The following is a 15233-nucleotide window of genomic DNA, read 5'->3' as shown; positions in this document are numbered from 1 at the left end:
CTCCCATCTCTCTTTTCTGTCTTTGCAATTTGTATGTTAGAGGTCCTGAGTCATTTGTCCTGCAGAATTTGTCATAGATTGTATTTTGCTGATTACATCACTGGGGTATAGCATGTTTTTCTGCCCTCTTATATTTCCTGTGAGTTGGCATGAAAGGCCTAATTAGATTCAGGTGCTTTGTTTTAGATCCAGCATTCTTGGTGCGTTTTTCCGTCATTAAGCACATAATATTTGATTGTCTTTCATTTAGGGATGTTAGCAGCTGATGATGATCAGTGCCTAGATCCATTTGTTTGTAGAGGTTGGAAAACAAGGATATTGTCTTTTTATCTTAAAAAGGAAAAAAATACTTTTATGGAAAGAAACATCCATCTCTTCTATAGTTTGGTTATCTGGTGGTATAGTTTGTTTAGGAAAGACAGGTTAAATGTTTGCTTTTGTTTACCAATTCTCAGCATAATAGTTGGTTCACAGGCTCATCTAACAGTAACAAAGTAATAAAAATCAAGCTTTTATTAGATGTCTTTGTGATCCATCAGGGCTCTTCCAGCACATGGCTCAATTTTAAAATCACTTGGAATAATAGTCCCTTTCTGTGGAGTTACTCCAATAGTACAACATATATACATTCATTTGTTTCGTTTTACTTTTCGATTTGGGGGCCACTTTTTATAAATTTACATTTTATTTTGTAAGTATGTAAAATGTTTTGATGCTTTCAAAGTCAAATCTACAAAATAAGACATATTCAAAGTATTCTAGCCCCTATCTCTGCCTGTTAACTGTTTTCCCTTCTTTTCCTGTTCTCCATAGGTAACTAATTTTTAAAAGTATGTGGCTTGCCTTTCCATGGTTTATTTTTTAAGTAGAAGATGTGTGTGTAGACATCTGCAGCCCCCGCTCCTGGGTAAATGAGCGCATGCTCTCCATACCATGTCCTGGAGATCACCCGTAGTAGCATGTAGAGAGGGTCCTCACTTAATTTTCCTGCTGCTTCATATTTCCCTGTATGGTGGCACCATAGTTTATCCAGACATTCCTCTGTTAATGGATGTATTAGGCCATTCTTGCACTGCTATAAAGAGATACCTGAGGCTAGGTAATTTATAGAGAAAAGAAGTTTAATTGACTCAAGGTTCCGCAGGCTGTACAGGAAGCGTGGTGCCAGCATCAGCTCAGCTTCTGGGGAGGCTGCAGAAAGCTTTCAGTCATGGCAGAAGGCAGAAGGGGGAACAGTTATACCACATGGTGAAAGCAGGAGCAAGAGAGTGGGCAGTGTGGGGGAGGGGGGTGCCACACACTTTTAAATGACCAGATCTCCTGTGAACTCAGATCTCATTCATCACCAAGGGGATAGCCCAAGCCATTCATGAGGGACCCGCCCTCATGATCCAAACGCCTCCCACCAGGCCCCACCTCCAACACTGGGGATTAGAATTTAACATGAGATTTGGGTGAGGGCAAGTATCCTAACTATATCAATGCATGTTTGCTGTTTTCAGTTTTTGCTATCACAAGTAGTCCTGCTGTGAATGGCCTTGTGCATATATCTTTGCGTATTTTTGTCAGTGCATCTTTGGGACAGATTTCTGGAAGTGGGATTGCTGGTCGAAGGGTAAAATGCTTATGGAAGTTTGTTAGATATTGCAGATTTCCTCCCACGGGAGTTGTGTCATTTTGCCATGCCTACCAACAATGTTTGGGAGAGCCTTTTTCTCCATAGCCTTGCCAACAGCATGTGTAGTCAAACTTTTGGATTTGAGTCGATCTAATCAGTGAGAAATGGTGTATCTCCTTGTAAGTTTCATCTGGATTTTCCTTATTGAAAATGAGATAGGACACCTTTCAAATGCAGTCTTCCTGGTCCCCTGGTTGGAACCCAGGCATTTTGTTATTAAGAAGCTGTGCACATGATTTTTTGGCGCAAGCAGGGCTAAGAACCATTAATGCATAGTTTTTGAAAACACCTAGTGTAGAGGTTGGTATGAAATAAACCTCCACTCATCAAGTGTAATCTCAAAATGCGAGCATGAGTCCTTGGAGGGAAGTATGTAGTAATGAAGCTGACTTCAGACTATGGAGCTGGACAAACCTGGGCCAGCCTTCCCTCCACCAGTTGCCAGCGCTTGATCCTATGAAATTAAATGCCGAGGTTCTGTTTGTTCATCTATAGACTGGGAGTAATCATAGTACCTACCTTTATAGGGTGGATACAAGAATGAAATAGTTGAGTACTTCGCGTGGTGTCTGACGCAAAGTAAGGGCTAAAGAAATGTTTTACTGTTATAATTGGAATTAATGAAGAGAATTACTAGGGCTTTGGAGGCTGAAGATCATTATGCCCAGTAAAATCATTACTCCCTCCTGTAAAATGGACTTAGTAGTAGTGTAAGAAGGAAGAGAGTCTTTTTTTCCTTTTCTTTCAATGGATCAGTGAAGTGGTTTTGCTGTAGAACTGAATGCCACACTTAGAACTGTGGGGTAGAGAAGAGGAAGAAACTTAGGTGTGGAGAGGACCTGAAACCACCCTAGGAGACCAGCCTTCTGCAGAGGGCAGATGGGGAAGTTACCTCTGAGCTCAGTGAGCCCTCACTGGATGCAGCATATGCTGTTGCCATGGTACGTGATGGGAAGGTGTGTTCGAGAACTCAGTGAAATGTGAATCTGGTTAGCTGCACAGCAGCCAGTGAAGGCTCAGCCCCATTCTGCCCTCCCAACCTTGGGCCTAAGGAAGGTATTCGTCTCGGGGCGGCATGACCTTGGGTATATTCTGCAGTTGTTTTAGTCCTTTGCAGCCCCTGTACCAAATTCTTGTGTTGATGGTCCTTTTTCCCCCTAATGTCAGACACCGTATTTCCTAGCAAGCAAGGCAAACTCGCTGACATTCACAGGAGAAATTCCAGCCTAGGGATCTCACAACTCCTTGGAATCGAAGGTGGTCAGGAAGGGGTTCTCAGACAAGCACAGTGGCCCTTCTCTTTGTGTCTCTCTTAATCATGTGTGTTTAGGGTTGGCTTTATTATTGTTATTAAAAGCTGTTTTGTAGAACTCAGCTTTTAGTGTTTTTGTTTACCTCTACTGTTATGGTTTTTTTTTGGCTTTGTTTTTTGCTTTATGTCTGCCTTTGTAACTCTCAGTCCCTCTGTTCTCATTTCTCTGGGCTGACTTTTGTTCTCTTAAGGTTTTTTAGTGCAACATTAACTTCATTTAGTTCCACTTTTCCTTCAGCTAAATGTGTTGAAGACATGTATTAGTGCTTCCCATCTTTCATTTCTAAATATCTTATCATTTCTATTGGAATTCCTCTTTTAGTTTTGAATGACCTTGAAGTATGTTTTACACTTTTTCAAAGGTATGGGATTTTATTGCTACAATTTGCATTATTGATTTCTAATTTCATTGCATTACATTTAATAAACAGTGAATGTAACCTGTAGGCTATCATTTTTGAAGAAACTTGTGGGAACTTGATTTATAGCCTAAATCGTGATTAGTTTTTAAGCAGTGTCTCACATATGTTTGGGGGGAAAAATGAGTATTCTGTTTGCTGGGTGCTGAGTTCTTAAAATAGGAATTAGCTCGAGTTGGGTAACTGTGCTGTTCAGATTCTCTTCAGCTTCTAATCCTGCCAATCATACAATCAAAGCAGCTGTGCTGTGCCAGGATCTAAGACACAGAAATGTCCATTTAGGGCTGATTTGTTTGATGTGACTCACAAAACATACCCAGGCCAAGGAAGACAATGGCTCCTCCATCTTTGCAAGGAAGGTTGATTTGCAGGAATTGAGTTATTTTAATCCCAATTTAATTAGCCTAAAAACCTGGGCTTTGGTTTTCAGTTGATTATCTTGGCTGTCACCATCATGGATAATTGTATTGCATGGTAATTTAAGAGTGGAACTCATAAATATCCTTATGAAGAACGAAAGGTGGAGAAACTAACCATGACCCATGTCCTCACATCCCACTTGAGGTCCCTCGCTCCTGGTGACGTGGCTGTGTGGGCATCACATAACTTCTCTGAGCCTTGATTTTTCATCAGTTATATGGATAGAGTGCCACCTTCCACGTTGATCACAGAGGGTGGTGGTGAGGATCGACCAAGTACACACAAAGTACTTTGTTAGCCATAAAGAGATCCTCAGATATAAAAGATACACACTGAGAACACCTTGGGAAGAAGTGGTGAGTAGAAGTGGCCTCAATGTGTTTTAACTCTCTCTGTACTCCCTAAGGATCCTGGACATGGTGTGGTTAAGAGGAATTTTAGAGGCCCCTGAAATTCTCCACTGACTTTCTCTTCCTTTCCCACAGTGCAGAATACAGAAACTGCAGCCATGACCACGCACGTCACCCTGGAAGATGCCCTGTCCAACGTGGACCTGCTTGAAGAGCTTCCCCTCCCTGACCAGCAGCCATGCATCGAGCCCCCGCCTTCCTCCATCATGTACCAGGTAATGGAAATGGCAGATAGCACCAGGGGGCCCAGGAATTCTGGGGATCCCCTAAGAGGGTTTGCCCTGAGGCAGAAGGAGAGGTCTGCATCTAGAAGGTGAAAGGTCGTGAGCTGATGGAGTCCCTTGTGCACTGGTGGAGCTGAGTGTAAGGAACAGATTAGCTACTAAATGTGCTGCAGGACTGTTTCCCTCCCATAGGGAAGTCTTATTGTTCTGCTTTGACCCCCAGATACCTTCCTGGCTATTCTTGCTGCTGTACCAACCGAGGTTTTGGCAGCTCTGGCCTCATGAATTAAATATTGCAACTTAGAAACCCCAGAGCCTGCCTGGGTAATTACTTTTCCTTCATGCGTGTGAGGAGGACACTACAACACCCCAGAGCAGCTCATGGCTCAGGGAAGCTGGTCACAGTTGTTTACTTTTGCCTAAGATAGCAGAGCTTGTGATAAACCACCATCAGATTGTTCCAAACTATGACCCATCAGGGCGGGGAGTCAAGCTTATAGCCCGTTGTCTGGGTGTGCCAGGCCAGATGCCATGTTAAGAAAGCATATGCTAATTTGAAAGTTTTAACTGTGTTTGACCTTTCGATAGTTCTCAGACAGCAAAAGGAGACTAAATATAAATACATAATAAATTCTTAAATTTCTTTCAGTGCATGTATGAAGCACATGCTTGAAGGTTCGGCTCATAAACTTCATTGATTCACATCTTCTAACCCAGATTAAAATTTTAATTATAGAAATATCTTTTTTATTATAAGCAATAAAGAAAAGTACACAAAAAAGTATACAAAAACATATAAATTTTTTCTATAACTATGCCTATATATACCTTTTTTACCAAATATACATATATGTGTTTGTGTATATATACATATATATGTTATTACCAAAAGGAAACCATACTATATTTATTGCTTTATGAGTTGGCTTTTTAACTTAAAATTTATTATGGATATTTTTCCTTGACAATGCCATGGTACTACCACATTATGCTTAGCCACCTCATGGTACTTAAAAGTCCATTTGTGGATATGCTATTTTTTATATATATATATATATATATATATATTTAGCCTTTCACTGTTGCTGGACATTTGGGTTGTTTATAGTTTTTTTAAATCACAAAAAACTGCCACAGTGATTATTCTTGTACCTATATATCCACACCCTTGGGTGAGTATTTCTGGAACTGCCTAATCAAAGCAATGCCCATCTTAACTTTTAGCAGCTATTTGGGCTTGTGGAATTTAAGCATCTGCTTCTTAAGCTCAGCCGAGTGAACCTGATTACTGATGGGAAGCAGATGGCGGGCCCTGTCATCGCCAGCTCCTGCCCAGTGTGATTGAGAGTAGGACTTTGTGGGGAAGGGGCAAGATGAAAGGTGATGCAGCAGGAGGTCCCCACAGAGAACTTGCATTGTTTGTCGGCAGCAGTTTGCTCCCTGGATGCCCAGCCAACTGGGAACTGCTTTCTAACAACCAAAGTGTTCCTGTCCTCTAATTCCACAGGCTAACTTTGACACGAACTTCGAAGACAGAAATGCATTTGTCACGGGCATTGCAAGGTACATTGAGCAGGCTACAGTTCACTCCAGCATGGTAAGTCTCTGTGATCCACATGTGCAGACATGCTCCCTGCTGGGCTGGCAGGGGTCGTGGGCAGCTTCTCACGCCAGAGGCGTGTGCACACCTACTCTTAAGAACCCCCTTCCTCAGTCAGAAGCATCTGCTTAAGCCCACTCTTACATTCTGCCCCATCCCCTCTCCGTGCCTAGAAACATACTGTTCCCCTTTATCGTCTGGCTTTGTGAATACTCCTTAACTGTTAGGGCCCAACTGAGTCTCCACTACTCACTTCCCTGAGCTCCTATAGCTTTTTGGGTTAACATGTGATTGGATCCTGCCTTGTTTACAGGTTAATGAATGTGTGGAATTTTGTCTCGAGCAAAGCAAAAGGTTCCTTGAAAAAGGGACATTGGCTTTGGTTTTGGAGTAACAGTTACTCAAAAAAGCTGATGACCTAAATCACGTGCAAATAGGGTTAGTTCTTATTTTCTCTCTTAGAGTCTGATTCATCTGTGGAGGGCTCCTCCCCTTCTCTATTGGGCTTCCATTGCTTTTATTCTCATGCAGCACTGCAATTTAAAGAATTCCAAATTCTGTGTTCATAGACCCTGCCTGTGGCTCCATAGACCCTGCCTGTGGCTCCATAGACCTTTGACACTATATGTCTTAGCTCGTTTTGTGATGCTATAACAAGGAAACTGCAGACTGGGTAATTTATAATAAGTAGAAGCTTAGGCCGGGTACAGTAGCTCATGCCCCTAACCTCAGCACTTTGGGAGGCTGAGGCAGGAGGATCCCCTGAGCTCAGGAGTTCGAGACCAGCCTGGGCAACATGGCAAGACCCTGTCTCTACAAAAAATTTAAAAATTAGCTGGATGAGGTGGTGCACACCTATAGTTGCAGCTACGTGGGAGGCTCAGGTGGGAGGATCGCTTGAGCTCAGGAGGTTGAGGCTGCAGTGACCTGTGATCATGCCACTGCACTCCAGCCTGAGCAACAGAGCAAGACCCTATCTCAAAAAACACAAGAGTAGTAGTTTATTGACTCATGGTTACGGAGGCTGGAAAGTCCAAGATTGAGGGGACAGTATCCAGTGAGAGCCTTCTTATTGCGTCATGCCATGGCAGAAGGCATGACGTGGGTAGGAGAGAGAGGGAAGGGGGCCAAACTCATCCTTTATAAGGAACCCACCCCCGTAATAACAGCATTAATTCTTTCATGGGGGTAGAGCCCTCGTGACCTGATCACCTCTTAAGTTCTCACCTCTCAACACTGTTGCACTGGAGGTTTAAGTTTCTAACACATGAACTTTGAGGAACACACTCCAACCATAGCACTGTATCAGTTATTTTCCCGTAACCTTGGGTTGACAAACCCTGCTCATTCATTCAATAAGTATTGTGTCGCTGGTGCCCACAGAGGACTGTGTAAATGCTGGAGAGAGATGCAAGGACAGATAGGAGCCACTCCTGATCCTCAGTGAGTCAAGTGGGAAATTGACAAACTTACCATTTATTGAATGCCTTTTCTATACAGATATTTTAGATGCATTGTCTCATTTGCTCCTCACATCAACCCTGTGAGGTAGGTTCTATTGTCATATCCATTTTGCAGATGGGGAAAACTGGAGCCCAGAAAAATTACGTAACTTACTCAGGGTCCTGCAGCTGACAAGTGACAGCTCTAGATCAAGGTCTTTCTGACTACAAAACCTTTGCTCCAGACTATGCCTTGCAGACAAACAAAAATGTGCGAAGTTAGGGGTAAATGTCATGATAAAAGTTCAAAGTTCTGTGTTTTTGAAGGAACCTTGAGAGAGTCAGAGAAAGCTTGATGAAGGAAGTGGCTTTTGTGTGAGGCCTTGTAGGAGGATAATGATACCTTATAGACACAGTATACTTTAAAATATATGTAAGGCATTTTCATATATTATATTATTGGGGCTTTATAACAGCCCTGTGACTTGCAAAGTGATCATTATGTCCATTTTAGGGATGAGAAAACTGAGGCCTAGAAAAGTTAATAAGCAGGTTGCTCATGATCTCACAACTAGTAAATCACAGGACTGGACCTGAAATCCAGGACTGACTCCCAGTCCTGATCTCTTTCTCCTGTTCCATGCTGTCTCACACAGTTAGAATTTTACCAGTCAGAGATGAGATGGGGAGAGCACAGCATGTGGAAGAGCCAGTGTGAGCAAAGGCACAGGGCAAGGATTTTTAAGGAGTGACTGGTTTGGACTGTAAAGTACATATAGGGATATTGTTTATAGATTCCCTACAAATAAAGTGTTGGGGCATGGAGGGTGTATTCATTTGCTTGGGTACCATAACAAAGTGCTACAGACGAGGTGGCTTAAACAGTAAAAATGTATTTTCTCCCCATTCTGGAGGTTAGAAGTCCAAGATCAGGGTGTCCGTAGGTTTGGTTTTTCCTGAGGTTTCTTTCCTTGGCTTCCAGATGGCTGCTTCTCTCTGCATCCTCACGTGGTCTCTTCTCTGTGCACACATCACTGGCACCTTCTTTCTGTGTGTCCGAATTTCCTCTTTTTATAAGGACACCAGTCAGATTGGATCAGGGCCCTCTCTAATGGCCTCATTTTAACTTAATTACCTCTTTAAAGGCCCTATCTCCAAATACAGTCACATTCTGAGGTCCTGTGGGGTTAGGGCTTCAACATATAAATCTGGGGGGCACACAGTCTAGCCCATAACAGAAGGCTTTAGTTTATTTAATAAAAAATTAAAAGCAATGGAAAATCTTTATCCTTAGAAGAGATGTGACAGAACTCTGTTTGGGGGACAGGTTCCATGTGTTAGTTATATGTAGAATGAGTTGCAAGTAGGAATGGGGCAAATAAATTTGTCAAGATAATTAAAGTTATCTACACTGCAGGTATTCAAGGTCAAATGAGGGTGATGGCACTGGGGTACAGCTAAGAGGATGTGGATGTGAGGGACACTGGCTTAGCAGTCAGCTGGAACTGCACTGACTGAGTTCCCAGGAAGACCAGGTCAGGTCACCAACAGGGCAGTCGGAAGGAGGGGCTAGGTTGGAGGGTGATGGTGTTCATTTTCTGTTGCTGCCCTAACAGAGTGTCACAAACTTAGTGGCTTAGAACAACACTGATTTATTTGCTCACAGTTCTGTCAGGTCAGAAGTCTGACATGGGTCTTACTGAGTTAAAATCAGGGTGCCACATTCCTTCTGCAGGCTCCAGGGGAAAGTCTGTTCCCTTGACTTTTCCAGCTTCTAGAGGTGTCTACATTCCTTGGCTCGTGGCCCCCAGCCAGCAGTGACGTCACTCTGATCTCTGCCTGCATCTTCAAATCTCCTCTGACTCTTCTGCCTCCCTCTTTTGCTTATGAGTACCTTGTGTTTACACTGGGCTCCCCAGGATAATCCAGAATTACCACCACCACCCCGCTACCCACATTGCAAGGCTCTTAACTTAATCACATCTGTAAACTCCCTCTTTCCCTGTGAAGGAACATATTCACAGGCACCAGGGATTAGGGTACAGACCTCTTTGGGGGACCATTATTCTGCCTACACAGGGAGAGTGTTGATGTGGCTTAGGCATGAGTCATGAGTGGCATGCGATGCTGACATTCCCGGATAACATCAAAATCTCCCTTCGGTCAACAGTGTCCTCCTCATGCCTTTCCCAGTCTTTCTGGGGTAGCTTCTCGGCAGCAATGTGGGCATATGAGATGCTCATCTTCTTGTATGTCTCCTGCCCCTACTTGGGCAAGGTGAATCTCTCAAAGGGCAGGATAACCAGAGAAGAGAGGAGGGGAAGTGCGCAAACCACATAACTGACCAACTCTATGGAAGAGTTGAAGGTTCTTTGCTGGGGGTCAGATGGGGGCTGAGTGATCACTGAATCTGTCACTACAGAAAATTTGAGCCAGACTCACATTGGATTTAAGTTGTGGACTTTCAGAATATTAGAAATGCAAAGGACTTTAGAGATCCTTAGTCCTGAAGCTGTCAATGTGGGCTACACAAGAGAATCAACCTGGGGATTGTTAAAAAAACACACCAGTGTCCCACCCCATCCCCAGGGATAAATATTTAGTTAGTTTGGGGCCTGGCTTAGGCATCAAAGTTCCCCAGGTAACTCTAATGTACAACCAGGGTTGAACACCAATGATTCAGGCCAACTCTTTACCTCCAAATAAAGAAACTAAGACATTAAAAATTAAAAGATGGGCCCAAGAAGAGTGAGGACCAGTACTCAAGTTTCCCCACTCAGGGCTCTTTCCACCACATAATCCTAACCTCTACATTCCAGCATAATTATATGACAGATCTGGCTGATGGCCAAACTGTCCGTAGGGCAGAGTTCACATTCTTCTTGTTCACTGCACTGTTCGCAGCACAAAGCACAGAGCCTGGGACCCGTGAGTACCCAATTAAACATTCACTGAATGCATGAGTTGGAATTACACCTGTTGGCAGGCAGTTCAGTGCTAAAAGTAGACACATGTTCCTTACATGACTGACTGTCACTTCCCCTTTTTGACATGTGTTCTGAGGCAGATGACTGCGGGACCCACAGGCTTGATTGGCTCTCCCTGTTCTCAAGGACAACATGTTACTGATTTTCAAAGTTCTCTAAATTAATCATTGAAAGTGTGACTTGGCAATGACATTTGCTGTTGAAAACAGAACTGTCATAAGTAAATTAATCTGCTGTTGTACTAATAAGATATTATGAAATGGTGATATGTGGATTTTAAAATAAAGTTATTTGTTTATTTATTTTATGTATTTATTTATTTTGAGATGGAGTCTTGCTCTGTCACCCAGGCTGGAGTGCAGTGGCGCGATCTCTGCTCACTGCAAGCTCCGCCTCCCAGGTTCATGCCATTCTCCTGCCTCAGCCTCCCGAGTGGCTGGGACTACAGATGCCTGCCACCATGCCCGGCTAATTTTTTGTATTTTTAGTAGAGGCAGGGTTTCATCGTGTTAGCCAGGATGGTCTCGATCTCCTAACCTCATGATCTGCCCGTCTCGGCCTCCCAAAGTGCTGGGATTACAGGCATAAGCCAACACGCCCGACCTGAAGTTCATTTTTTAACATAGATACAAACATTTATAAAAAGAGATGGCCTAGTAAAATTCTTTTTTTTGTTGACTTTTTTTTCAAGGTGTATTTCCATTTAAAGTGTACAATTCAGTAGTTTTTAGCATATTCACAATGTTATACAGCCATGGCTACTACCTAATTTTCATCACCCCTAAAAGATACCCTGGACCTGTTAGCAATCAATCCCAATTCCTCTCACCCCCCCACCTCCTGGCAGTCACTAATATGCTTTCTGTTTCTATGGATTTGCCTATTTTCATCTAAATAAATAATCCAATATGGGACCTTTTGTGTCTGGCTTCTTTTACTTAGCATAATGTTTTCTCTCCCTCTCCTCTCCTCTCCTCTCCTCTCCTCTCCTCTCCTCTCCTCTTCTTTTCTTTTCTTTTCTTTTCTTTCTTTTTTTGAGACAGAGTTTTACTCTTGTTGCCCAGGCTGGAGTGCAATGGCATGATCTTGGCTCACCGCAACCTCCACCTCCTGGGTTCAAGCGATTCTCCTGCCTCAGCCTCCCAAGTAGCTGGGATTACAGGCATGCGCCACCACGCCTGGCTAATTTTGTATTTTTAGTAGAAACGGGGTTTCTCCATGTTCATCAGGCTGGCCTCGAACTCCCGACCTCAGGTGATCCACCTGCCTCGGCCTCCCAAAGTGCTGGTATACAGACGTGAGCCACCATGCCTGACCAGCATACTGTTTTCAGAGTTCATCCATGTGGCAGCGTGTATCAGTAGTTCATTACTTTGTTTTGCCAAATAATTAATTGTATGGATATGCCACATTTTACTTATCCATCCATCCGTTGATGCACACTCAGGTTATTGAGCTATTTTGAATAATGCTGCTATGAATATTTGTGTTACTTGCAAATCTTGAATCTACACATTTTTCTGTGTGGATATTTGTTTTCAGTACTCTTGGGTATACACATACCGAGGAGTTACTGGGTCGAATGGTAAATCTGTGGTTAACGCGTTGTAACACTGCCAGATTACTGTCCTGACTCACTTCATAGATTACCAAGAGTATGTGTGTATGTTCCATTTAATTCTCATAAAATTCTATGAGATTATTATTATCGTGATTTAACAGATGACTAAGTGGAGAATTTTAGGATAAGTGATTTACAGTAGACTAAAGGGCTAATAAGTGATGAAGCTGGTATTTTAGCCCACATGTTTATGTATGTATGTATGTATGTATGTTTGAGGCGAAGTCACCCAGGCTGTGAGTGCAGTGGTGCAATCTAAGCTCACTGCAGCCTATGCCTCCCGGGCTCATGCAATTCTCCTGCCTCAGCCTCCCGAGTAGCTGAAATTGCAGGTGCCCACCACCACACCTGGCTAATTTTTGTATTTTTAGTAGAGACGGGGTTTTGCCATTTTGGCAGGCTCATCTTGAACTCCTCACCTCAGGTGATCCACCCGCGTTAGCCTTTCAAAATGCTAGGAGTACAGGTGTGAGCCACCACGCCCAGCCTTGAGCCCAGATATTTGGACCTTGAGTTTAGGTCTCTTTCCACAGGAACACTTCCTCAGTGAGATGAGTCATCACTGTATTTTTTCACATTAGTTTTTCATGCTGTTGTCGGTTTTCCCATCTGCTCTGCTTATTATTAAAAATTGATATTAATCATTTTCCTGCTTATGAGATAGTACATGGGCTCTTATAAAAGTGTGAGCATTATAGTGCTGTAAGACTTTTTAAAAAGTGATGCAAAACAATCCAGCCCCACGGAGCGCTTGCTATTCATAGCTTGGTGCATGTTGCACTGAAAATTTTTTCAGTAAATCACCTGACGGGTTTTTCCTGTCCACGGCAGACAAAACCAACTCACTGAGACAGTGGTATTGCAGTAAAGAAAGAGTTTAGTCAATATGAGGCTGCCCACAAAGGAGACATAGTTACTATGCAAATCAGTCTCCTCAAAAGCGTGGAGGTTAGACTTTTTTCCAGGATGGTTTGGTGGGCATGGGGCTAGGAAATGGGCGCTGATTGATTGGGGATGCAGTCATGGAGTGTAGAAAACAAGCTTCATGTGCTGAGGCTGCCTCTGGGTGGGGGCCATTGGACCAGTCGAGTCCCAAAAGTCCAGGTGGAGTCAGTCTGAAGAACTTCTCAAAAGACCAATCTTACATTCTACAATAGTGTTGGTATTAGTAAGAGCAATTGGGGAAGTCCCAAATCTTGTGACCTCCGGCCACATGACTCCTAAGTAGTAAGGTATTATGGAAAGTATGCCTACATCTTAAGCAGAATTCATGCACCTCTCGTAATCCTAACCTTGTGAACTTTCATTAGTTTTACAAAGGCAGTTTAGTTTTGGAAAGGGCTGTTATCTTCCTTGCTTTAAGGTTAAATGTCAACGAAATTCCTCCCAAAGTTAGCTTAGCCTGCATCCAAGAATGACCAAGGACAGTTTGGAGGTTAGAAGCAAGATGGCATCAGCTATGTCAGATTTCTCTCACTGTCGTAATCTTTGCAAAGGCAGTTTTGATAATATACTTTCATAACTATTTCTGTTTTGTTTTTTAACCTATCTGCTGTACATACTGTTTTGCTACTTGCTTATTTTCTTGCTAATGTTATATCTGGGTGGCGCATAGGTCTGCCCCATTCTTTCTAAGGTAGCCATCCATCTGTTTGGGAAAATGTGGCCTGAGGATGAGTTCTTCTCAAACTCATTGTGTATGTGAGTCACCTGGGAATTTTGTTGAAATGCAGATTCTTACTGCGTAGGCCCAGGGAGGGGCCTGAGATTCTGCATTTCCAGTAAGGTCCCCAGGTGATGTCCATGCTGTGGGTCCATGGACCATTCCATAAGCAGTGAGGACCTGGGGGCTTTTGAAGCCTGGTAGCACCCATCTGGTTCTTCCCTGCTGAGGCTGTTTTACCATTTCAGAATGAGATGCTGGAGGAAGGACATGAGTATGCGGTCATGCTGTACACCTGGCGCAGCTGTTCCCGGGCCATTCCCCAGGTGAGACTGTCCTTGCTGTGTGTCTCTTTCCCCTCCAGAGGACATTACTAACCCCAACTTCATCCCCAAACCAGAGAGCTGAGCTTTTTTTTTTTTCCCACATGGTAGGGAGTAAAGCAGGTCCTCTTATCCAAGGAAGAACCTGGAAGACATTCAGAGAGCTTCCCATAAAAGTGATGACAGGGACCCATGTCGAGGGACTGAAAACACATTTGTTCAATATATTTTATTTCCAAAGCAGTATATGGTAACTACATGACACCAAAACCACTGCAGAGGGTATGAAGTAAAAAGTGAGATGTTCCCACTGCCTCATCCCAACCACTCAAACCCACCTCCCGCCATAGGATGGCTATGTACACTTTGTGACATACTCTTCTGGATCTTTTTCCTGGTGTGATATTATTTTGTAAATTATTATTTACAAAAATGTATTATTTCATGTTTATATTGTTCTGCCACTTGCGTTTTTCCCCACTTAATTCTTAATTACTGACTTTTTTCATGTTGACACATACAGATATTTTTATTACCATCAATGCTATCAGCATATAATTAGCAGGTCCTATGGCAACAAAGTCAGCAAGCCACAGGTGTGTAAAGAGAAACTATTCCTCCCCCTTCCTCCTAATTCTAGGCCCCAGCAATAACTACTATTAATAGTTTGGTTTGCATCCTTTCAGATTTTCTATGCCTGTCTTATATATGAGCAAACATGCTGTCTTGTTTCACTTAACAAAAATGGGACCTGACTATTCTGTCACTTTTTTCGCCTGTTTATGGTGACTTTGTTTCCTGGTTACATAGAATTGTCTCATTCCTTCTAACAGCTCACAGTGATATTATGTGATTGTAGCATATTTTATCCACTTAATTGTCAACTGGTGGATATTTAGCATGATGCTGCCATTGTAAGACTTTCTAAGCAATAGTGTGAAGAATGTCCCTGTGCTTACCTTGGCTCACTCTTCAGATCCCGTGTATCCATTAGCAGTCTTGGCGTGTGCGTTGTGAGGATGTCTGCCATGGGTTTCTGATGTGCACACTGGTGAAAACTGCAGAGCAGGGGAAATGGGCCTGGGTAGGCCTAGGGGAGCTTTGTCCCAGGTGTATCCAGAACAATGGAAAGAA

At 43.1% G+C, this 15233-nt stretch overlaps 1 protein-coding gene across 3 annotated transcripts in view; it reads left to right on the top strand.

The window, feature by feature from the left end:
- Positions 1–15233, top strand: part of CYFIP2 (cytoplasmic FMR1 interacting protein 2) — a 133752-nt gene that overhangs the window by 15112 nt on the left and 103407 nt on the right. For all 3 annotated transcript variants that reach the window (XM_008015141.3, XM_008015139.3, XM_038005523.2), the window contains exons 2-4: positions 4315–4454; positions 5971–6060; positions 14025–14102. In XM_008015141.3, coding sequence (XP_008013332.1) covers positions 4338–4454; positions 5971–6060; positions 14025–14102 — 285 coding nt within the window. In that variant the 5' untranslated portion in view covers positions 4315–4337. The remainder of the gene's footprint in view (positions 1–4314; positions 4455–5970; positions 6061–14024; positions 14103–15233) is intronic.

Source organism: Chlorocebus sabaeus, chromosome 23 (assembly GCF_047675955.1).
Source record: "Chlorocebus sabaeus isolate Y175 chromosome 23, mChlSab1.0.hap1, whole genome shotgun sequence".
In the NCBI taxonomy this organism is placed as follows: domain Eukaryota; kingdom Metazoa; phylum Chordata; class Mammalia; order Primates; family Cercopithecidae; genus Chlorocebus; species Chlorocebus sabaeus.
The sequence above is the reverse complement of the archived record's forward strand: the minus strand, read 5'-3'. Positions and strand labels throughout refer to the sequence as shown.